The sequence below is a fragment of the Mastigoproctus giganteus genome, chromosome 7 (genome assembly GCF_048544385.1).
Source record: "Mastigoproctus giganteus isolate SK-2022 chromosome 7, ASM4854438v1, whole genome shotgun sequence".
Classification (NCBI taxonomy): domain Eukaryota; kingdom Metazoa; phylum Arthropoda; class Arachnida; order Uropygi; family Thelyphonidae; genus Mastigoproctus; species Mastigoproctus giganteus.
In genome coordinates this window covers 43,272,489-43,298,681 of record NC_143581.1, presented here as the reverse complement: position 1 = coordinate 43,298,681, position 26,193 = coordinate 43,272,489, and the positions used below count along the sequence as shown (strand labels likewise).

General features: G+C 41.6%; 1 protein-coding gene across 4 annotated transcripts in view; it reads right to left on the bottom strand.

Annotated features, from left to right (window-relative positions):
• Positions 1-26,193, bottom strand: part of mxt (Eukaryotic translation initiation factor mextil) — a 322,652-nt gene that overhangs the window by 194,466 nt on the left and 101,993 nt on the right. For 3 of the 4 annotated variants that reach the window (XM_090377627.1, XM_090377628.1, XM_090377626.1), the window contains exon 7: positions 18,647-18,718. The exons of the other annotated variant lie outside the window; for it this stretch is intronic. In XM_090377627.1, coding sequence (XP_090233753.1) covers positions 18,647-18,718 — 72 coding nt within the window. The remainder of the gene's footprint in view (positions 1-18,646; positions 18,719-26,193) is intronic. 4 annotated transcript variants of the gene reach the window in all.

The window sequence follows — 26,193 nt, the reverse complement described above, 5'->3', positions numbered from 1 at the left end:
AGGAGAATGGGAAATTTCATCCCCAAGGTGAGTAAATCTAGTTGCTCAGCAGACAGGCATGTCACTTAAATGCAGTACAAACTGTAAGCAGTCCATAGCATGGTCTCCTTGCTGGTGGCAGGAGTTACTGTATTTCCCCATGTATAAGATGTACCTTAATTTTAGGGCCCAAAATTCGAAAAAAAAATGTATTACAAAGTTATTGAACTCCAGTTTTATTCATCATAAGATTCGTACAACTCCTCATCACTGTCGAAACTCCCATCCATTAGCTTGTCCTCATCTGTGTCTGATGACGAATCACTATCTTCATATATTGCCTCGTCCTCAGTTCCATTTATGGCATTTGATATGCCACACTTCTTAAATGACTTGACAACGATCTCAATCTTGATATTATCCCAGGATCTTTCCAACCAGGTCCAAACTTCTCCTATAGTTGGGTTCTTCACTCAAATTGTCAAATTGTCCCCAGAAGACCTCATCCATTGGTTCCATTCGTCTCTCATGGCAGCTTTGAAGTATTTGTTAATGCTGACATCAAGTGGTTGGAGCTGGGATGTCAAGCCTCCAGTTTTGTTTTTTGCTCTGCAGCAATCTTCTTTGTGTTTTTTGTTATGTGTGCCCTGAACTGATCAAGCACCAATAGGGCAGGTTTGCATAAGAGCCCACCTGGTCTCCTGCTCCAAACTTTCTCAAACCAGATCTTCATCCCATCCTGATCCATCCAACCCTTGTCATGAACGTGGACAATCACTCCTCGAGGAATGTCTTCTTTTGGAATTGTTTTGCGTTTGAAAATCAGCATAGGAGGCAGCTTTATTCCATCAGCACAACAAGCTAGAACAACTGTATAATGGCTCTTTTCTTGTCCACTTGTCTTCACAGTTAGTTTTCACCCCCTTCATATCAACAGTTCTGTTACTTGGAACATCAAATTGAAGGGGGACTTCGTCCATATTTGCAATTTGTCCCAACTCAAACTGATGTGTTTTCCGACATTGAATGAAAAAACGATGAAATTCAAGGACCTTCTGCTCATAGCTTTCAGGCATCTTTTGGGCAAGTCTGGTGCGTGTATGCATGCTTAGTCCATTCCGTTTCATGAACCTGAAGCACCTATTGTGTCCTCCTTTGAAATCAGTAACGTCTTTTTCAACAGCAATTCTTCTTGCCTCATGCTGAACTATCTTTGTAGACACAGGAATTCCAATTGCCCTTTGCTCTTCAATCCATATCTTCAATTCTCTCTCTAAATCAGACCATTTTGCTGACTTGCCTCTCATGGTCTTCTGCTGTGGCGTTTTCAGTAGGGTTTCTTCTTCCCGTAGTCAGTCTCGGATTGTTTTCTCAGTTGGAGGAGGGCCAAACTTACGTTCAGCAGCACGATTTCCATTCGCTTTTACAAACTGGATCACTTTTAACTTGAATTCAGCACTGTACGAAAATCTTTTCTGAGCCATTTCTGGGCAGAACGTGGCAAAAAGTAACCTAATATACTGGTAACAAGTGCGAAACAATAAGTGCAAAGACAACAAGCGCGAAAAAGCGGGAAATGCAAGTAAAAAAAATCTACAACCATTGTATAAGACGAACCCAGTTTTTATACCCCAAATTTTTCGAAAAAGGGTGCGTCTTATTCATGGGGAAATACGGTATATGCCTCACGAACTAACCTTTCAAACTTACATTGCTGTCAAGTGCTCAGATTCCCACACTGCTTGGGAACAAAGTCCGAATCACACTGGAATAAACGAAGGTGGGAACCAGCCTCCTGAGTTCAAGCATGAGGACTGCTTTGGTAGTGAACAGTCCTTGCAGGTCATGGTGGAGGCAGCTAATTCAAATGCTTAGAGTCCTGAAACTGAAGTTCTGGCAGGCATATTACATACATTCATTAATGAACATATGCAATGTTCTCTGCCCTCCATTCATTGTAACGAGATGACTCCACTGTCGTTTTGCCGGCAGACAAGGGCCGTCGAACAGTCGTTTGGAAACATTCCGACTTCAACACAAAAGCCCTATCACTTCTATAAGACACATCCGTCTACAAAGCCATGCTTGGCCCCCATCAGGATTCTAGAGCGATGGAAGTCTGAAGTGAACAGCCTTGTCAACATGTGGATATGTGTATATGTAAAGGGCGGCTCCTAGAACATCAGTTCAACTCCACCTCTTATCTCTGTGAAGAACAGTATCACTACAAATGGACCACATATGTGTGTGACGTAGGTTTGTGTGTATTATGTGTTCTGTTCTGTTCTGGCCACTTGGCTACCCAGAAGCATCAGTCACCTGGACAGATGATTCTGGGTACTCGTCCACACCACGGGAAGGTGGACCAGTTCCAGTAGTGCTCGTAGTGTCCCAATTTGAGACGTTGACCCACCTGATGCAGCCAAAATGTGGGCCAGATCCCTCTGGGAGCCCACTCCAGAGGGGGAGGAAAACACTTTTTTTTTTTTTTTTGTTCAGTTACACATTATATACAAAATTAAGACAAATGAGGTTACAATCAGTATCAAATGAGGTCCTAATTGAGGTCCCATTTCAAGACCATGAGAACAGTTGAGGTAGTGATCCCAATCCCAAATTATCCAGAAGATGAAACTGTAGATAACAGCTGCAGTCTTTTCTCAAAAACATCTCTGGCAAAAGTTTGAAATGCCTGAAAAATCTCAGCATTCTGGATAAGCAAAGATTTGTGGCCAGGCTGTAGAACACAATAATTTGTGAGAGTTCTTCTTTGATCCTTGTAGTTAGTATATGAATACAGTACACGATCCCAACTCTCTGTCTCACTGCAAAGATATAAATCTGTGGTAGCCAACTCGAATCTGAAGAGTCCCTGATTTAATGATCCGTGTCCTGTGGTCAAGTAAGATGTGTATAGATCGATGGAAAGCCATGACTGTACTTTTTTATCATGAAGAAAAGTCACTTCCGGGAACAAGCATCTTGTTGCCAATCCCAAAGAAGTTGTGTACCAGCGGGTCTGTCACTCATTCAACTATTCATTCCAAATTCTCTTTTTTTCACGCTTGATATCCTGCTGACAGTCAATAGTGATTACCATAAACTGTCAGGAATTGCTTCTTTAACCTTTAAAGATCAAATGTAGGTCTAAGGGCAAAACTCCAGCTAAGACTTGTAAGGCAGGGGTCGACACTGTACGACATGCTCTAACTATGAGTAATAAAATTTTTCTCTGCAAAGAATATAACTTGTTTCTAATTCTAACAATTAATGCTCTGTGAAACCAGGCATCGGCGGTGTAGGTAGCCATTGGGATAAATACTGCATTACAATAATAAATTTTTAAAGTCCTTCAGAGCCCCCACTCAGCTCTTCAAATTCTTGTTAACACTAGCAAAGTTCTTGATTTTAACTGTCAAGTTAGTAACATGTGTCATAAAATTTAGCTTTCAGTCTATTGTTACTCCAAGGATTTTTTAGTTTCTGTGACAAAAGGAAGACGAACATTATTGATTTTAACTTAAGGAGGACGAGAGATATTTAAATTTGCTCCGAATACCATTATCTTTGACTTCTGAGGGCTAATCTTTAGCTTGTTAAGAAGAATCCATTCATATAGGTCCTGAAGTGTACTATTGGCAACAGATTCCAACTCAGACCAAGTATTGCTGCTGATGAGGATAGTCAGATCATCGGCATAGGCTATAATCTTAATGTTTTCAAAGGTTCTAGAAATCCATTGCTGCAGGACCATGTTCCAGACAAGGTTTGTTTGTTTGTTATTTGGTTTTTAGGAGCATTAGCAACTAAGGCCATATTGCTCCGGGATATGCGGTGGTCATTTCCTGACCTTTCCGCATCCTCCGTATTTGGTGGTGACGGGCTCGAACTCCCGTCTAATCAAGAAGCGTGTGCAACGCACTGCTGCTCCTTCCCACCTGGCTACGGAGGCGCCTCCCAGACAAGGGGTCCCAAGATAGATCCCTGGGGTTTGGTTTGGTTTTATTGGCGCAAAAACAACTAAGGTTATACTGCGCCAGGTTGGATCCCTGGGGACACCCTCATGAGACTTACCTAAAAACTTGATTAAACTTAGATTTTACGGTTATTACTTTGTTGTCAAAATAGCTCCAGAAAAGGAAGTTTTAGTTGTAGAGGGCACTTGGCAATATGAAAATGTTCGAGGGCACTTTCCCACCAAAGGGAAGCCTTGTCTACAGTTGGTTTTGATCACGGAAGATCACTGAGTCCGTATGTTGGCACCTACATGCCACAGGGTGCCAAATTCCACAGTTCTGTGGGCTGCCAAAGGTGCACAAAGAGGGTGTACCCTTGCAACCCATCATCTCTTGTTGTGATTCCTCGATATACCAACTATCCAGGTTTGTTTCCAGTCTGCTCTCGCCTCTGGTGGGCAAACAGTGGGGAATTCTTGGACTGAGTTAGCAGTCTATCCATTTCAGATGACCAGGTGATGGGCTCATTTGATGTGGTGTCTCTCTCTTCACTTCAATCCCAGTCCAACTAGCCATGTGCAAAGGAGCTTCTAAAGAATGACCAGACCCTGAGCAGCAGATCTTCTCTAACTGCCAACAAAATTTGCACTGCCGTTAAATTGTGTCTGACTAGTGGTGCCATTATGTTTGGTTTATTTGCCATGTACTTGCCATTTACCGGTAGTTCAGTCATAGCGAATATCGCAATGTAGGAGGTGGAGGTTTGTGGGTTTGCCAGATCCCATAGCTTTTGGCACCGCTACGTGGATGATGTGTTCATGGTCATTCCTCGGGAGTCAGGTTATGTTATTTAGTTTTTAGGAGCATTAGCAACTAAGGCCATAATGCTCCGGGAATATGCGGTGGTCATTCCCTTGACCTTTCCGCATCCTCCGTATTTGGTGGTGACGGGCTCGAACCCCGGTCTAATCAAGAAGCGTGTGCCGCACTGCTGCTCCTTCCCATCTGGCTACGGAGGCGCCCAGAGGGAGTCAGAAGACTAATTCCTACGCCAGCTCAATTCTCCATCGCCCTTCATTCAATTTACCATTGACCAGGAGTTGGGCAATGCCCTTCCTTTCTTGGATACATTTGCCCGACTCGAGGGTTCGTGTTTAAAGACTTCAGTCTTCCGCAATGTAATGTGTGCTGGCAAATTTACCAACTACCAGTCAGCACATGCATGCAGCTATCTTCTCGGCACTGTGCGAATCCTATTAATCCATGCCTGGACCCACTCCAGTTTTAAGGATGAGAGGCACACTGAGATTACTAAGATTAAGGCAAATCTGGCAAAGTGCAGATACCCTACCAGTGCCCTGGATAGATGCAACCTACAGGCACAGGCCCGTGACCACATTGCCAACCGCAGGGCCCTGCACACTGATGATCCCACCTCAACTGCATTTATCCCGTACTACCCAAATCTGCTGCAACAAATTTCTAGGCTCTTACAGGCTTGTGAGATAAAATGTTTATAACTTCCAGGGAGAAAGTTGCAGCCCCTCGTTTCGAGGGTTAAGACACCAGTTTCCCCCCTGATGATCCCACCTCAACTGCATTTATCCTGTACTACCCAAATCTGCTGCAACAAATTTCTAGGCTCTTACAGGCTTGTGAGATAAAATGTTTATAACTTCCAGGGAGAAAGTTGCAGCCCCTCGTTTCGAGGGTTAAGACACCAGTTCCCCCCCCCCCCCACTGCAGAGTGGATTAGTGTACTGTATTTCCTGCTGGTTGCACTGGCTGCTATACAGAAGACTCAGTGATCAGGTCTCTGAGCACCAGAAAGCCATCCGTTCGGCAGACATGGATCATTCAGTGATTGCTGAGCACTGAGTTCTGGTCTACCCAGAACAACATCGATCCATGCCACGATGTCGAGATCATTGACCGATCCCGCAACTATCGTTGCCGTGTCTTGTTGGAATTACTCCAAATCTCGTGTTGTAGCGGTTCCTTTAACCGTAACAGAGGATGTCACATCAACCCCATCACTGAGGCAACCATCCTCCTAGCTGACAAATGGCATTCAGAGCATTCCCAAGTATTACCACTACAACCACAAGCCTCCACTTCAACCAGCTAATTGTTGAAAGCACCTGTGGCATGCGATTTTCATCACACGTGACGTGCGTTCCATGACCACCATGGAACGCACATGATATTCTGTATTTTTACAATAACAGTCACAACTGAAGAAGCACGTCCTCCATCCTAAAGCTTTTGTGTTTATTACTTTTGTTTTTTGTTCCTAACCTAGTTTATTAAATGAATTTTAACTACAACTCATTTTATGTTTTTTTCCCAGTGGCACAATATTGTTACTTCAAGCTTGTCTCAGTTTTTTTCCCCTCAAAATTTGGGGCATGTAAGTGATGAGCAAGGAGTATGCTTTCATTAAATGAATGAATATTAAATGAATTTTAACTACAACCCATTTTATGTTTTTTTCCCAGTGGCACTATATTGTTACTTCAAGCTTGTCTCGGTTTTTTCCCCTCAAAATTTGGGGCATGTAAGTGATGAGCAAGGAGTATGCTTTCATCATACATATCCACAATGGAAAAGAGGTATGAAGGTGACTGGAATACTGCCATGATGGGAGATTCCTGCTGGGTTGCTTAAGAGGGAAAACAAAATGGACTATAAGAAAACTCTGAGTGGAAAACATTTTTAAGGAAATAGAATGTATGTAGTATATTATATGTTTGATTTAAGTATTTTAAAATGAGTAAGACTCAATTTTAAGATAGCATATGTATTTTTGTATAATGTGTGAAACTGGTTATTCATTAAGTTAATGAAACTTCATTATATCTTTCAATGAAGACATAACAGAGACATAATTTTGATATTTCTGGAATCAGATCAATTTTCTCTAAAATCCCTAACTTTTGCTCCGGAGGTACAAAAAATCTTTTTTTATTGGTCAGTGTTATTAGAAGGGATAGATAGAAGGAGTGCTAATTTGTTTGTTTGATTGTGTTTGTGGGTGTTTCTGACGCTAACTGTGAAACCCATGAATGTGGAGTACTAATATAGAGGATACCTGAATAATTGAAAGAGAATACCAGAAAAATAAATTAAATTGGAGGCACAAAACTCTGAATGCCAAGTACTAATGACCACTGACTTTGGGAATGCAAGTATGAATCTCTTGCAACATAGTACTGCCAATATCTTTGCAATTAGAACATTGTATTGTAGTACAAAATTCTATAGGCAACCATCAGACAACTCAGAGAAAGTTTCACATTGCTTCCTACAGTTACATGCATTACCTGAAGTGTTAATTCAAAATGTTAAGTCAATGAAAAGTTTTAATAACATCAAAAAATTGCATATGGTACTTTTGCATAAGGATTCCACTAGTCAGTAACATTAATGTGAGTTGAGTTTGCAATGAAGTATTATTTACTTTCAGTTCAAATGTAATCACTTGGTCATAACAAATATGCACCTGAACTGAATCTAGACAATCCAATTACAGTTGTATTTTTGCTTTAAGAACCATTTATAAGATGCACCCTCATTTTAAAAATGTAAATTTTGGAGGGAAAAAAATTATTTTATTTGGCCAAATAAGATAGATGCTAAGGTGGATTACACACAGAGCATAACAAAAATGAGTATACACAGAATTTACATGGGAATACAAAATATCCCCAAAGAAACAAGGAAAAGTTGATCATGATGAGCAGGGAACAATGGCAAAGCTCACATCCTTCAAGATCCACTGCTAAGGGGAGAGGGAAAACATAATGGTTTGTTTGGTATGGTCGTTAAAAAACACAAGAAAACATTTGAGAATCGTGCAGGGGAGGGCTGATGGAATGTATGACGGGTGGTTTGGTATGGTTGTTAAACAGGGGAGTCCATTCAAGAATCTTGCAGGAGGAGGATTGGTTGGTTGGTTTTATTGGCGCATTAGCTACTAAGGCTATAATGTGCCAAGACCATGTCATTCATAAAAAAAGTTTAAACTTTCAGTGACCTAAATAGTTAGGTCACTATGTCCAAAGGTATAACAAATATATAAAAGAAAAATGTAAATTTTATATATGAGCAAAAATATTTATTGATTTTAAAAAGCTAAAAACAACAGACACATTGTCATTGTCGGATAAAATCTGACTGAGTGTATACGGCTCAGTCAGATGATTAAAAGCGGTAAAACGGATATTGCTAAAATCTGGACAATCAATTAAAATGTGTCTCATGGATAAAACTGTGCCACAGGACTCACACATAGGAGGGTGATCAGCCCTCAGCAAAAATAAATGAGTCAAATGACTATGTCCTATGCGGGTCCGGGCAAGAACAACTTCCTGCTTACGATTCCTGCACAGACTAGACTGCCACGGTTCAATTACAGGCTTTATATGATATAATTTATTCGCAGTCTGTCTATTCCATGAATCCTGCCATTGGGAGTGTATTTTCTTGTGTATTATTTGCCTGTAGTCTGTATAGGGGACTAACAGGCAGCCATTATTACTGGGAACTGCTGATTTGGCTGCGGTGTCAGCCAAATCATTTCCACTAATCCCAACATGGCTAGGAATCCAGCAGAAGCGGATATCATATTCACGTTCACGGAGGAAGAGAATCTTCTGCTGAATGCTAGACAGAACTGAATGAGAATTATATCTCACAGTTATTAAGGCCTGTAAAACACTTAGAGAATCAGAGTATAAAATGAACCGTTGGTATTGGCATTTACTAATGTGATCCAAGGCTAACTCAATAGCGTGCAGCTCTACAGTAAATATGCCACATTCAGAAGGAATCTGCTCCGATGTAGTGCTGTCTGTAAAGACAGCGGCAGATCCCACATGATTCCACTTCGAACCGTCTGTGTAAACTGGCGCGAAGTCAGAATGTTCAGCTCGGTGTGCTGAATAAAGCTGCAGGTAGACAGATGATGGAGTGTCCGACTTTCCCCAATTTCTAAGGGAGAAGTCACATGTTGGAACATGAGCATGCCAGGGTGGAAGGGGTTGCTTTGATGTTTGGGCAAATGGGAAATATGCTTTGTAAAAAGGATAGGTGGAACAGGACCAGGGTATGTCTGCCAGGGGCAAAGGTTGATGACGTTGTAGAGCGGATATCATCTTTTAAGGGCACAAAAGGTGATATAGTTGTACACGTTGGCACTAATGATATTAAGAGTAGGAGACCGGCGGAATTACTTAACAAGTACAGGTCACTGATGAAAAAAAGCCGTGAATTAGGGTTGAATTTGAAAGTGTCTGCAATTCTGCCCAGACACGATAGGAGGGAGTATATGATGAGAGCCCTGTCGATCAATTCGGCCCTGGAAAGATTGTGCAGGGCTCAAGGGGTAGAATTTTTTTCAGCCTAGTCTGTACTTGTTAACAGGAGAGACTGCTTCTACAGGGATGGGATACACTTAAATAGAAAGGGTGCAAGAATGTTTACTGATGCTATCGAGGCAGTGTTAGGTGGGTCAGAAAACTGCTAGATTGGGGGGAGACAAGGACTAATAGATTAACAGTAGCCACAGGCAGAGGAGAAAGTGATTCTTGCACTGCTTCTATTGGAATGAGCAGCAGCCTGGAAAATAAGATGCAGGATATTACAGAGACTGCAGGGAATCATGGGGGTACAAGGGTGGCTAAGAGGAAGAGCAGGGTGTTAGGGTGGCTAAGAGGAAGAGCAGGTGCATGTATACTTGAGTGTACACCAATGCTAGGAGTTTAGTAAATAAATTTGATGAATTTGAGGTATTGCTCAAAACATCAAAGGCAGATATTGTTGGGATTTCAGAGATGTGGTGTCACACAGATATAAGGAATGCAGAACTGGAATTTGGAGAGTGCAATGTCTACAGAAAGGACAGACAGGATAGGAAGGGAGGAGGGGTTATGCTATTAGTTAAGAAACACATAAAATCCAAGGAAGTGAAGCCAGTCGACATCGCTGGACAGTGCAGTGTCGAGTCAGTTTGGTGTGACATAAGCACTGGGAGATCAAAATTGAGAGTAGGAGTGTGCTATAGGCCTAATGACTCTGATGAGTATAATAAGAAACTGTACAGAGAAATAGAGTGGGCCAGTAAATCAGAGAATCTTATAATGGGGGATTTTAATTTCCCAGATATTGACTGGAATTTGGGGGCTGGTCACTCACACACTAGCAAGGCTTTTGTGGATTTATTGGATGATTGTTTTCTACATCAGCATGTTCGGGAGGCAACTAGAGGGAGTAATACTCTTGATTTGATTATCAGTAGTGATTCTTCACGCATTAAGAATCTGCAGATAAATGAACCACTAGGTGGCAGTGATCACAGTGTACTGAAGTGGGAGTTACTCAAAGAGGTAAATACCATTAGGGGTAAAGGGAAGGGGTATTGCTTTCGTAAAGGCGACTACGATGGACTGAGACAGTATTTAAATTCTATACAGTGGGAACAACTGATGATGTTACCAACAGCAAATTCAAAATGGGAAGCATTCAAAGAACTTATCTTGGAAGCTACTAGGCTTTACATACCAAATAAGAAATATTGTTCAAGGTTTAGGCCTAAATGGATGTCAGATGAACTAATGAGGCATATGGCAGAGAAGAAAAATGCATGGGATACTTACAAATTAACACATGACACAGAAGCCTATGATAGATACAAGTTGATATGCAACCAAGTTGCAAAGGAGGTTAGACAGGCGAAGGCAGATTACGAGAAATCCTTGGCAAGGGATGCAAAGAAAAACAGCAAAGAGTTCTTTACTTATGTAAACTCTAGAATGAAGGGGATGAATCAGATTGGTCCACTTGATATTGATGGGTCAACTGTTGATGATCCTGCTCAGGTAGCTAACAAACTAAATGAATATTTTGCATCGACATTCACACATGAGGAGTTATTCAGCGAGGGGAATGCCAGAGGTGTATTCAACTCTAGCAGTAAGCTAGAGTATCTTGTAATAACTGAAAGTAAAGTGGAGGAGAAATTGCTGAAGATAAACACAAGAAAGGCACCTGGGGTGGATGGGATCTATCCAGTTATATTAAAGGAGGCAGCAAAGGAAGTAAGCAAACCCTTAGCCATAATTATGAGAGCTTCCTTGGACTCAGGGGAGGTACCCATGGACTGGAGATGTGCAAATGTGACCCCAATTCACAAGGGAGGATCAAAGGCTGACACAAGTAATTATAGACCTGTGAGTTTAACTTCTGTTCCCGGAAAATTAATGGAGGCACTGGTTAAAGAAGCACTGCAGGATCATCTAGACAAGACTTCAGTTATAGCTCGGCCACGGCATGGTTTTGTTAAGGGGAAGTCTTGCCTGACCAATTTGATTGGATACTATGATGCAGTCACAAAAGAACTGGATGCAGGGAATAACTTTGATATTATATACTCGGATCTTAGAAAGGCTTTTGATACTGTTGCACATGGAAGACTGCTGCACAAATTGGAGCAGTGTGGCATTGGAGGCAAATTGCTGCTATGGATAAAGGAGTGGTTGAGGGGGAGAAGACAGAGAGTGGTAATCAATGGACACTGCTCATCGTGGACTAATGTTATTAGTGGAGTCCCTCAGGGTTCAGTATTGGGTCCTTTAATGTTTTCTGTATTTATAAATGATATTGATGATGGTATATCAAGCTTAATGTTCAAGTTTGCAGACGATACGAAGGTTGGCAGGGTTGTCAAGGACATTACTGACACTATGCTGCTGCAACAGGATCTGGAAAGGTTGAGCAGATGGGCTGAGAGGTGGAAAATGAACTTTAACATTGACAAATGTAAAGTACTACATATGGGAAACAGCAACCCCAGAGCAACGTATCAAATCTTTGGTACTACACTGACAGTGGTACAGAATGAAAGGGACCTGGGGGTGGTTGTGCAGGCAGATATGAAGTTCTCTGAGCAGTGCAGATGGGCTGCAAGAGTAACTCATGGTGTATTGTCAATGATATATAGGAATTTTTCTAGCAGGGATAAGGAGGTGATCATTCCCTTGTATAAGGCAATGGTCAGGCCACACCTAGAGTACTGTATACACACCTGGAGGCCTCATTTCAAGAAGGATGTAGAGCTGCTGGAACGAATACAGAGAAGGGCAACAAGATTAGTGAATGGAACAAAGGGGTGCTCTTACGAAGAAAGAGCTTAAGTTTTGCGAATTACAGTGTCTGGAGACTAGGCACCAGCGAGGTGATCTGATAGAGGTGTACAAAGCCTTGAATGGTTTGAGCATGCTCAATGCTGATGGGATTCTTCCTCTTGCTCAGAATAATCACCTGAGAGGGCATAAATTCAAATTGAGGAAAGACAGATGTAGGATAGATGTGAGGAAATTTCCCTTTAGCCAGCGGGTGGTTGGTTGGTGGAACAGACTTCCATACCTTGTCGTGGAAGTTGATAGCCTAAAGAAGTTTAAGGCTCAGCTGGACAGGTATTTCGAACGAACAGAGGGATGAAGTGGAAGTGGTTATTTTTTATTTATTTATTTTACTTTATTTTTTTATTTTTTTTTGGCTGATGCTGCATAAGCTTGCTTTCTTGCATCAAATGCCTCTACTAATGCTAACCTTGTCTACCTTAATATTATTAAGTTCATTGAGTAGCTCTTGGAGATGAATACCAAAAGGACTATTGGCAGTCTTACGGGTGTTGTACAGATTTTCCCATCATGGCTCAAAATCGAATGGCCACGTAGGATGGTCTGGCAGGGATTTCAGTTTTAAGGCGTACTTTAAGGACAACAGCTTACGTCGAAGTGATAACGGTGGTTCGTTTGTTTCAACGTATAAGCTCTGGACAGGAGATGTTCGAAATGCTCCAACAGCAATATGGAGAGCCTGATGATGGATAGGATCCACCATCGAAGTACACTGTCTCTGGCCGAATTGTATACCAGGGACCCATAATCTAGTCTGGATCGTACAAGTGCACGATAGATGCGTAGTAGGGTGCATCGATCCGCACCCCAAGATGTTGAGGAAAGAGAGCGCAGAATATTCAGCCCTCTTGTGCACTTTGTGCGGAGTTGACGGATATGTTCCAGAAAGGTCAGCTTTTTATCGAATAAGAGTCCCAAGAATTTTATGTCCGCTGCTACCGGAATTGCATTTTGTCTGAGCTTTAATTCAGGTTCAGGATGAAGATTACGCTTACGACAAAAGTGTATGCAAACGGTCTTCTCCGGCGAGAACCTGAAGCCATTAGCAAGAGCCCAGTAGTTGAGGCGATCAATAGCTTTCTGCAGTTGTCTTTCAATAACCCTCATGTTGCATGACTGACAAAATATGCTAAAGTCATCAACATAGAGGGCACTGTTTACAGTTGGAGGAAGTTGTTCTGTGATGGAATTTATTTTGATGGCAAAAAGCGTGACACTTAATACTGATCCTTGTGGTACTCCCTCCTCTTGGCTAAAGGAGCAAGAGAGTGAGGATCCCACACGAACTTGGAATGATCGATTGGCTAAAAAGTTTTGAATAAAAAAGGGGAGATGCCCTCTAAGGCCTAGGGCTATGTAAATCTTTTAAAATGCCAAATCTCCAAGTTGTGTCATACGCTTTTTCCATGTCAAAGAACACCGACACCAAGTGTTCGCGTTTCAGGAAAGCATCCCGGATGGATGCTTCCAATCTAATAAGATGGTCCAAAGTGGACCGGTTCCTTCGGAAGCCACACTGGATGTTGGAGAGAAGGTCATTTGATTCGAGATACCATATTAAACGAGAATTAACCATTCTCTCCAGGATTCTGCACAGACAGCTAGTCAGAGCAATAGGACGATAATTGGTGGTGACTTTTGGATCCTTTCCTGGCTTAAGAAAGGCAAGAACGATTGCCTTTCGCCAGGAGTCCGGAAACTGCCCTTCAGTAAAGATTCTTTTATACAGAAGGAGCAGACAATCCATAGATTTTGGTGAAAGACGTTTAATCATTTCATAATGGATGCCATCTGGTCCAACGGCACTTGCTTTGGAAAGAGCGAGGGCTCTTTTCAGTTCCTGAATAGTGAAATCCCCGTTGTAGGGATAAATGCTCTTAGATTTAAAGTTAAGTGCCTGTTTTTCGATTTTATATTTCAGGACCAGGAACTCTGGGGAATACGAAGATGTTGCAGAGATGTCAGAGAATGTTTCCCCAAGAGAATTGGCTATTGCAGTTGGATCTGCTATAGCGCATCCATTATAATCTAGGATTGAAGAAGGGTGGGATGTATATTTTCCCTTCATTTTCCGGATTTTATCCCAGACTACCTTAGAGTTGGTAGACTGGTTAATAGATGATGTAAAACGGATCCACGATTCCTTTTGACTCTGACGGCGGATATATCGTGCTTTGGCTCATTTAAAGGCTATAATGTTGGTCGTGGTAGGATATCGGCGGAATATCCGCCACGCTTTGTTTTGAGCCTTTTTTGCTGCTGTGCATTGTGAATTCCACCAAGGTTTGGGAAATGGTGGAAACCAGGCAGATGTTTTTGGAACAGCATTCGCAGCAGCTTGGACAATATTTTCTGTGATGTACTTAACTGCATCATTGATAGGCTCTTGACTGACTGTGCTAAGATCAAAATTTGCCTGATGTTGGAAGGCAGTCCAGTCAGCCTGATCAATATTCCACCGTGGTAACCTGAAGGGAAGACATGGTCTCCCACTGTGTAACGAGGTTATCACAGGGAAGTGATCACTTTCGTATGGATTCTCCTCCACTTCCCAAGTGAGTGAAGGGAGTAGAGAAGGGGAGCAGATAGAGAGATCAATGGCAGAAAAAGTACGGGTAGGCATGTGGAAGAAGGTGTTTGTTCCAGTATTTAGAAGGGAAAGGTCATTGTCATTGAGCATACGCTCTATGACTCGTCCCCTTCCGTTGATGTTAGCACTACCCCACAGGGTGTTATGTCCATTAAAATCCCCAAAAAGTAAGAAAGGGGGAGGCAACTGCGTTACAAGATCATCAAGGTCTTCCTGGGAGATGTCAGTCCCAGGTGGCATATAAATAGAGCAGACCGTTAATAAAAATCCCACTGTAAGGCGAATTGCAACAGCTTCTATGCTAGTTGTAATTAGCAAGGGCTGAACTGGGGTCTGGTTTCCCACAAGGATAGCCACTCCTCCATGAGCAGGACCATCCCCAATTCTATCCTTACGAAAAATTGTGGTTTTATGCATTATGGGATCATCATTTGCCTTTAGGTAAGTCTCCTGCAAGCAAAAGCAAACTGGCTCGTGCTTTTGCAGGAGGGCCTTGATATCATCAGTATTTCGCCGGAATCGACGACAATTCCACTGTACGAATTTAGCCATTATTTTGGCTTGGTGGGTCCATCAGGCGGCTTCCGAGGTGCTGAGGGCTTACTTTTATCAGCCTTGGGTTTATCTTTTTTGGGGAAGAATGGACGCTGTCCCGTGTCCATTTCTTCCTCCGCAAAGAGTTCCAAGACTGAATCTTCGGGTACCTCCTTCTGCTCAACATCCATGTTTACTTGGGTAGTAGGGGAGACTTCCCCTTTCTTATTCTTTTCTTTCATAATTACCTTTGTTACTTGTGGAGCATTAGGAGGTACCGATATAGGAGTGGCAGCTGATTGGTCCTTCTGTGCAGGTTTTTGAGAACTTAAGAGATAACGCGCAATGGGAGTGAAAGACTCCTTTGGAGGAATGGTCATGTCCGTCTGAGTTCCGACGGAACATCTCCCTGCTACCTTCTGGGCGTAGGTAGGTCTGTTGATATTCAGGGGTTTCACCAATTTCCTTGCCTCCTGGTATGATATGTTTAGCTCTGCCTTCAGCCGTTGAATTTCTTTTTCTTCTTTCCACCTCTGGCATGCTCGTGAGTAGGCCGGGTGTTCGCCTTCACAGTTAATACAGGTGGGTTTTGCAGCTGAACATGCTGTTGTTTCGTGGTCCTTTGCACCGCATCGAGCGCATGCAAGGACTCCACGGCAGGCCATTTGAGAATGTCCATACTTCTGGCATTTAAAATGCCGTAAAGGGTTCGGAATGTATGGACGCACTGAACAATTGATGTATCCAGCTTTAATCTCGTCAGGAGGTTTAGGAGAGTTAAAAGTCAGGATAACGCACCTGGTTTTAACAATTTTCCCATCCCTTCGCGCAGTAATTCTCTTGATGGCAATAACTCCCTGTGGTTTTAATTCGGAGCAGATTTCCTCCTCGGTTACGTCGAGAAGGTCCCACTCCGAAATGACACCTCTTGATGAATTGAGGGTTCTGTGTGGTGTCACTGTTATAGGGATTCCTCCGATTGATGTTGTTCGGAGTAGATGTTCAGATTGCCTGTCATTTTTACTTTCAATTAAAAGATCTCCAGAACGAAGCCTCTTAACTGATTTGGGTGTACCTGCTAACCCATCTAACCCTTTTTGAATAAAAAAGGGCGACATTTTACCAATCGGTGTTTCATTGGTAGAATGCATAATTAAGAACCTTGGGACAGGCCCTGATGGTAATTCCGTTCGCTGCCTCTTTTTAGCAATAATGCTATCTGTATCTGTGTCGTTGTTTTCAAATAGGGACCGGGTTGGGGCCCCTGAAGAAATAAGTTTATCAGGATTCATAGAAATTTTATTTGGTTCAGTGCCCGGGCTCCCCACCCACCATGGAGCCCAAAGGGACGCCCACTACCCGGCAAGCAATAAATGCGCTCGGGAGTGGGACGCCAGGGCTACCAAGACACCATACCCGCACCGCCGCCAGCCTGAATCCCGTCCCTCGGACCGTGAGGGTAGGGGCATGGCATTGACACGGTTGACCCTCGCAGGAGAGCCTACTAGCCGACTGATCCTAGCCGGGCCTTCCAGGACCTCCCGTCTTGTCAAAGCAGGGGCCAAAGTGGTGTATTTAAGCTGGGGCCCCTCAACCACCAGGATCCCCCTTTCCGAATTTCCACGGATCGCAGCGCACAGCAAACACGCCGGATTCCATTGATGTAAGCCTGGAACCTGGGCTGTGGGCGTTGGATCCCAGTGATGCTAGTCTGGAAGTCCAGCAGCGTCACTGGGAGGTCCCCTCACCACGTACAGGTGCCCACGTCGAGGGGCAAGAGGAGGAAAGAATTACTAGGTCTCATCTCTTGTAGAGTAGACCTTAATATGGACAAAATAAGAAAAACTGGAAAATAAAGTGTAAAGCAAAGACCAAGAGATTAGCTCACATCAAGATGTTCAGAAGAACTGCAAAGATTAATATCAAAACAAAGATGCCTATGACTGAGAAAATTGGAGGATAATGTTTGTACTGGAAAAGTGGAATGTGCTGGGGGTATTAGAACAGTCATAGATCTAATTAAAAGAAAGAGAATACGGGGAAAAATAACAGTAAAAAAATATAGTTCAGTTAAAAAGTTTGGCAAATCATCTCATAATTACAAAGTTACTTGTTGTTAACTAGTGAAGATTTGTTTTTCTCAATTGTCGCAATACCGAAAATGATGAAATTTCAACAACACACAAACATTAAAAATTTTATTATAAACCTGGCAAGTTAGCCACAAAAACTTATGTAATGCTTGTTACAGTTTACACAGATGATGTTATGATGAAAAACAAATAATAATAATAATTTTTAAAAAAAGTTTTAAGTAACTTCAAAGATTTCGTGAAGGAAATTTTTGTTTGATGTAGGTGCCCAACAACATCTCAAATGATCAAAACATCATTCAATCAGATCAATGACTGACTATTCAGAAACTGATGAATTTCTGTTTCATTTGGTTTGGTTCAGGTCATTTTAACAGAGGAGTTTGAGTGAACACCAAGTCTGTTCTATGCATTCTCACTTGAGATCAAAGACAGCATAGAATCCCCATTTCATCTGAGTTTTTGAGCAAGTTATATCAGATCTGTATTTTTAACGAAAATTATAACAGCTAATGCATCCTGGGTGTAATTATGTGACCCACAGACCAAGGCTCAAAAGCTCCCAACGTAACAATGTTGTCATTGTTACGTGGCAGTCAAAATTACACAAAGATCATACTGACTGCATTTTTTGATGAGGGGATGGTGTTAACAGAAGTCAATTCGTGAAATGTCACTGTTAATGCAGTCTAAAAGTTTTACAATGGCTGATCTTCAATAAATGACCTGAAAAATGGTTGGCTCCTTCAACAACATGCTATGCCACACATCACTTGCTGTCCAGCAATTTTTGACTAATAAAAACATTCCCATCATGCTGTACCCATTGTATTTGCCTAATGTGACCATGCAACTTTTGGTTATTCCCAAAATTAAATTCCAATTAGAAATCCAATCGTATACGATCCAGAAGCACTCACAAAAGAAGTCTTCCAAAAGTGTTTTGATGAAAAGCAGCCACAACAAAACAAGTGTATGGTTGCAAAAGGAGGTTATATTGAAGAATATTAACAATGTAAACATTTATCACTGAATCAAATTAATTTTTTGTAATATTTGCTGAACTTTTTGATTAAATCTTCTGTCTGTATGCTTGCAAACTATTTCAACTTTAATTTAAACAACTTAAATCACTTTTCCACTGCAAATGTATCTACATGTTAATATATGACTTATGTTTCAGTTATACACAACAGCAAAATAATATTTTCATCTAGCTGTAGATTTATACTATTACAAATGCATTGGCATGCTGAATAAACATGCAGAACATTATAAAAATCATTACTTCACCTCTCTGAAATGATATAATTGTATCACTCAATTCTTCAATCATGTGTACACGACGTCCTTTGATACCCATCACTTGAAGGAAAAAAATTATATCAATTAAGTGTTGAAAGCTTTTTTTTTTTTTTTTTTTGGGTAAGAAAACTTAAGTACTTATAGAAAGCAAAGAGTGGATTCTAAAATAATTTAAGTTATGCATTTACTTATTAATGATGATTTAGTCTATGCAACACTACTAAAAAATAAAGCATTTATATCCCAAACATAAGAAACTATGTTCATTTTCATAATTTCACAATTATCATGTAAAATGTATTAAATTTTATTATGAAATATGTGCATGATTTCTTTTTTAACTGAAAAGAAATATAAATAACCATCTTGGTTAGGCTCGATTCATCTTCATTATCCAGGCTGCTAAAATATCTGTTCTAGAAAATGTGAGGCAATACAAGTGAGCAATAAAAGCAGTTCTTATTGAGTGGGCATCTAAAAATAACCACAATAAAAAAAAATAAAAAACCACAGTCAAGCTTCCTATATCCAGCAACCTTGGGACCTAATCCTTTTAGTTGTTGTTATTTGGTTTTTAGGAGCATTAGCAACTAAGGCCATATTGCTCCGGGGATATGCGGTGGTCATTCCTTGACCTTTCCACATCCTCCGTATTTGGTGGGCATGGGCTCGAACCCCAGGCTAATCAAGAAGCATGTGCTATGCACTGCTACTCCTGACCACCTGGCTACGGAGGCGCCCTTTTTAGTTGTATATAGTAAAAAGTAAAATACAGTACATGGAAAATTATGGGTGCCTCCGTAGCCAGGTGAGCAGGAGCAGCAGTGTGTAGCACATGCTTCTTGATTAGATCGGGGTTCGAGCCCATGACCACCAAATACGGAGGATGCGGAAAGGTCAGGGAATGACCACCGCATATCCCTGGAGCAATATGGCCTTAGTTGCTAATGCTCCTAAAAACCAAATAACAAACAAACAAACAAACATGGAAAATTATAATATTGCAAAGTACAGGTGACTGCCACTTAACACTGATAATTCGTTCCGGAAAAACAGAGCACTAAGTGAATCAGCACTAAGCAAACGTCGTATTCACATAATGTAACATGTATTTGTGAATTGCAGTCTATGCCACAGGATATTTCCTAATGAATAATAAACGGTAGTGAAAAGACGCACAAATGTCGGTAAAAATATTTAATATTCAAAAATTTTTACATATAAAATATTCTCCATTCCATACATATATAATTATGTGGAAAGTAACTACATTATGTATCAAAATTAAACTTAAAATTCCAATTAAAATCATGGATTTATTAATCCGACGGCCCTGGGCTGTTAAGTTTTCGTAGCTTTGATCGATTTTTGGGTTGTACTTTGACGCTCTTCCTAGTAAACTAAAAGGGGTTTTACTTTAAAATCTCCTGCAGCATTACCACCCAACAATAAAGTCAACTGATTCTTCGCTGCTTTGAAGCCTGGCATGTTTTTTACTTCTTTCGTTATGAAACTTCTTTTAGGAATTTGTTTCCAAAAAATTCCTGTTTCATCTATGTTAAAAACTTGTTAAGAAGTATAACACCCCTCTTCAATAATTTTAACAAATTCTTTTTTTGAAAGTTTCGGCTCCTTGATCTGCACTTGCAGCTTCTCCCTGGAGTTTAAATCTATGGAACCAGCCCTTACTAACTTTAAATGGTTCCCCCCTCCCTTTTTTTTCTTCAGATCATCATATAGGCTAATCGCTTTTTCTTTAATAATAATTAACTTAACGAAATTCTGTGTTGGACATTATCTTCAATAAAATTATTTAGAAGTCTCTCCATTCCAATCATAATAGCCGGCCTAGCCCTAACCAATTTAGTTGTTTGCAGTGGAACAGCTGTCTTTCCCACTGCTAAAATTAATTCTTTATTTTTTATAATTGTTCTTACAGTTAAACCTGCCAGTCTTAAATTATTGCACACATCCACTTATTGTTGAATGGAATCGATTTGCTTCAAAATGTCTAATTTAATTTTCAAATTCAGTCTTTTACTTACCTTTGCAATCTTCGTACCACATCCAGACATTGTTGCTTTTTAATTCTTATCTGCTATTATTAATTAATCTTCGAAAACGTAACTGTGTTGCATTAATTATGATACAATGTTCGAGTAAACTGTCTGTTACAGATGATGTCTAACGCTGAAATGAGTGATGACTAGGACTTTGGATAAATGCATATAACGCAAATATTACAAGCAACATACTTGATAATTTTTTTAAAATGTTGATCTTGGAACTACGTAACAAGTCACTGTACTGCAATTAAATTTATGTGGAAGAATATTTCTCAAGCTGGTGTTGGAAATGTTTTAATGCTGTTTTGCTATTCATTTTCAAGCTATCGACTACATCAGATGAAATATTTTCGTTAAACATGCCAAAAATTCAATCTGTACGCTGGTAAAAGAGCATTATAGTGAGTTTTGACAGCGTTAGAGTGAGATACAGGTTATAATATAAGAACAGCATTATAGCGTATCAGCACAGAGCGAACTGCATTATAAAGAGGGGCTCCTATACAGTAAAATTAATTTCCCCTTCTAAAACCTACTACACACAATTAATGAGTAATGCAAAAAAAGTTTTTAAAAACATTTTTTCTGAAGTCCTGCTGTCAAGTTTCTTTAACCCATCATTGGTCATATTTCTAATCTCCATTAATATAACTCCGCCATGGACGGTCCCAAGACCGGCTGCGAAAGGAGGAGGGTGGTCATCCTGCCGAAATGACGAGAACCGGGAAACCGGGGAAACTAGGCAAGAAACCGCATGAAATTCGGAACAAGCTCTTACAACAATGTTACCGCATCCGGGGTAGCCGATGCGCCAGCACTGGGGACCCAGGGTGCTGGTGTGAAGTGGACCACTGGCCACAGAACAAGCTCTTACAACAATGTTACTGCATCCCGGGTAGCCGATGTGTCAGCACTGGGGACCCAGGGTGCTGGTATAAAGTGGACCACTGGCCATAGCAATAAGCTTACTACGCCGAAAAGGGCAATTAACATTGGCGAATGGCATGTTCGAACGGGGCACCACGTTGGACAAAAGGAAATCATTGCCCAAGAACTACTTAGGTGCAAGGTATCAATCGCAGCATTATTCGAATTAAGGCTCACCGGGTCTGGAACGATGATCATCCAACCACCAACACCTAACGAAGCGGTTATTCTATTCTACTCTGGTGGTGAGAAATGAGAAGCAGGAGTGGGCTTTATGGTCGATGTTCAGGCCACCAGTAGTGTGATCGCTTTCCAACCAATATCGGACAGCCTGGCAGTTCTTACTGTCAAGGGCACCATCAAGACCCATATTATCTCCGCCTATGCACCAACTGAGACTAACCTGGACCCGACCAAGAATAACTTCTACAACCAGCTCCAACATACGCTGGATTCAATTCCACAGACAGAAGTGATCATACTTGCAGGGGACTTTAATGCCCACATTGGTGTGGACAGATCTGGTTGGGAAACAACAATGGGCAAGTTTGGCCATGGGAAGATCAATGACAACGGACTATGTTTGTTGTCCTTTGCCGCATCTAACAACCTGATCATCGGAAACAGCCATTTCCAGCACACTCAAAAACATCACCATACATGGCGAAATCCATCTGGCAAGGACTCAGCAATCCTGGACTACATTCTGATCAACGCCCGATTTCGCTCATCACTCATGGACGTTCGTGCCATGAGGGGACCTGATTGCGGATCTGATCACTACCTCATCCGGGCTAAGGTGCAGCTCAAATTACGGCATGCAAAAAGGTCATCTCGGTCAGCCAAGCTGGACTGGAGGCAGCTAATGAATGCTACCAACAAAGGGGCATATCAGATCGCCCTATCCAACCACTTCGAGACGCTAGCCGTGCCCGAGGATATAAATGAAGAAGAAAAGCAGATCTCTGATGCCATCCTGATATGTGCCAAGCCCCTATGTCCACCTGCCTGACGTCGAACGCAACCATGGATATCAGACGAGTGCCTCGACCTCATGGACAAACGGAAACAGGCAAAGCTGGTCGACTTTGAACGGTACCGGCAGCTAAACCGAGAAGTCCGACAGAGGATGACAGCGGAAAGAGAAGCATACTGGAACCAAGTGGCAGACGATATTGAAGTGGCAGCATCCAAGAACGAGTACCGCACTCTCTACCGCACCCTCAGATGTCTGAGTGGAAAGACCAAATTGACTAGTGACAACATCAAGAATGCTGATGGGATCTTTGTGCGATCACCGTCCGAACGCCTGCAACGGTGGAGTGAATTCTTCAAAGCATTGTATAATCACGACCCACCTCAGGGACCGCCAGAAGCCGCACTATCGATCGATCCCCCTGAAGTCTCCATGGTCGACGTTGAGCCTACAGTAGAAGAAGTGAAAGCAGCCATACAATCCCTAAAGAATGGCAGGACACCAGGAGTGGACCAAGTCACCACAGAAGCGATCAAAGCCGGGGGAGATGTACTGCTTCGCCGACAACACTCACTCCTCAAAACCATCTGGTGCACTGAACAAATTCCGCTAACATGGAGGAAAGCCACTATCATACCGATCCACAAGAAAGGCAATAACCGGGATTGCAAGAACTACCATGGCATGAGCCTCCTTTCCATCATCGGAAAGGTCTTTATGAAGATCATCCAGTCAAGGCTGCAAAAACATCACGAGCAAACCAGTCGAGAAGAACAGGCGGGATTTAGACCAGGGCGAGGATGCTGTGATCAAATCTTTGCCATCCGTCAGCTGATGGAGGAGAGGATCCGATGTGGACAGCGAACCGTCATTGTTTTCATTGACTTTAGTCTGCTTTCGACTGTGTCCATTGGCCTGCCTTATGGAAACTACTAGAGGTCGAACATGTACCTCGAAAAGTCATCACACTCGTCCAAACTGCATACAATGGTTTAACCAGCCAGGTGCACATCCAGAACGATTTATCTGAGGAATTTACCATCCAAACTGGAGTCCGCCAAGGGGATGTAGCCTCCCCGTTGCTTTTCAACATCGTGGTCGACGCCATTATGAGGCAAGCATTCAGAAACAGATGGGGCATACAATATGACAAGGATCACTATGTGACTGACCTGATGTTTGCCGATGATAGTGCTATCTTTGCTGGTAACGACTCTGAAGCCACGGACATCCTCTACGACACTGCCCGCATTGCCCAGCCATACGGTTTGAAGATCAATGCTGATAAGACAAAGGCCCTGACAACAGATGGGTCGCAAGCCACCATCTATCTCGAAGGCGTCCAGATCGAGCAAGTGCAGGACTTTAAATACCTTGGGTCGCTGGTCGAGGAGAAGAAAGTTGCATCCACCATGGAAATCCACAGCAGAATTGGACAGGCGGCCACTGCGTTCGCCTCGCTCAAATGGTGTCTGTGGAAGAGGACCAACATTTCCTCAAAGACTAAAATCCGACACTTCCGGACTTTGATCCTGCCCATTCTCCTTTACGGATCAGAAACGTGGATTTGTCTCAAGCTAGATTTAAACAAACTTGAGGTATTCCAAATGCGATGCCTGCGGCAGATTTTGGGCATCTCACTTCGTGACCGCATCACTAATGATACCATCCACACCAGATGCCAACAGCAACCAACCATTGCCGACCAAATCCAGAAGCGAAGGCTTAGATGGTTTGGCCACGTATGTAGAATGGGCACAAACAGAATACCATCCACACTCCTTTGGAGACAACGACCCACCCAATGGAGCATCCAACAGACCGTGCCTAGGAAAACGTGGGCCAAGCAAGTGGAAGATGACTTGAAGAGCCGACGTCTCGACCTTAACCAGGCCAGGACTGATGCCATGGATCGTAAAGTATGGAAGAACATCACAGAGCAAGCCGAAACCCTGCGGCACCTACAGCAGCATACTGGTTGCGTGGCCAACCGCTTCCCCCAGCTGCCAGCTAAGGACCAAGAAGAAGAAGAATATAATTTTTTAATTAATTTGATATTTTGCTCTGATTTCACTCAGAGCATCTTATTCACTCCAGAGTAACTCAATACTTTAAGGTAATTTTCATGTCTTGACATGACAGAAAAATTGAAATTATTAATACAGGTAACCCTTGTATAACACAGTAGTTTGTTTTCTACAAAATCTTGTGTAATGCGAAACAGTGTTATATGGGACTAAGAACCAGTACAAAAAGGGTGGTCATGTTCCAAAAGCTAACAAAAATACACCATTTTTTTTTTATATAACTATCGGAAACTTAATTTTTATAATAGTAGCAACTTAAATAGTAATAACTGAACAAAAGTCTTACCTCACAAACTGTGATACATATATATGTCAGATAATGTACGTTCATTTAATTTTCTTCCTCTTCATCATTGCTAAGCACAATCAAATAAGAACGTTTTTCTCTGTTGTAGAATCTTCACCTTCTGAACTTTCTTCTGCAGCATCTAGATTTCATGTACTTCTGCTCTCTTTAAAAATCAGTAATCTGGGTTTGTTTGCTTTTGCTTAATAGATTTTTGTAAATTTCTTGGTATAGAGCTAAACATTTTCGAAGCTCCCTTTTGAACTTTTTTTTTTTTTTTTTTTTTTAGGAGCATTAGCAACTAAGGCCATATTGCTCCGGGAATATGCGGTGGTCATTCCCTGACCTTTCCGCATCCTCCGTATTTGGTGGTGACGGGCTCGAACCCCGGTTTAAACTTTGTGGTCCTTTCAGTAGAAGGATCTGCATTCAAAAAATAAGATTCTAATTGTTTGGCTAAGTTTATGCATTCCAGTATGCTTTTTAGTGTAAAATATGGAAATTGAGAATTTTCAACTGTGCCATCATCCTCCGAATTGATTTGGTTTACCTCCGATGCCATTTCCACCAAATCCGCTTCACCAGCCTCTTTTTCTATCAATAATTCGTGAACATCTTCAGTAGTCATATTACCAAAACCTTCCCTTCTACCGACTTAGGTGGTTCTACTATCGTACCAATTCCATTTTCGGCCAGTTCAACCATATTTCCTGAATGAACTGATTCTAGCCATACATTTTTCTAACACGCATTTAATGTTGATGGTTTTACTACTTTCGGCAATAAAGCTATGATTTTGATACAGTTCAAAATTGAAAAATGTTTCCATGCCTCCATTGTAACAATTTTCTGATGTAATGAGTTTTAAAGGTAGATATAATGCCTTGATCTAATGGCAGAATTAAAGAAGTTGTATTAGGTGGTAGGAACATTACTTCAACGTTTGGATGACTTAAACCTTTTGGATGGCCTGGCACATTATCCAATAGTAATAAAACTTTGAAATACAGAATTTTGTACTTTAAATACTTTTCCAGCTGGCACAAAACAATTTAGAAACCAGTCTTTAAACAAACTGGTAGTTACTCAAGCTTTTTTATTTGCTTTCCAATATACCGCTAAAGCATTTTTATTTACACCTTTCATTACATGAGGATTAGAGGATCTATAAACCACCATAGGTTTTATCATGT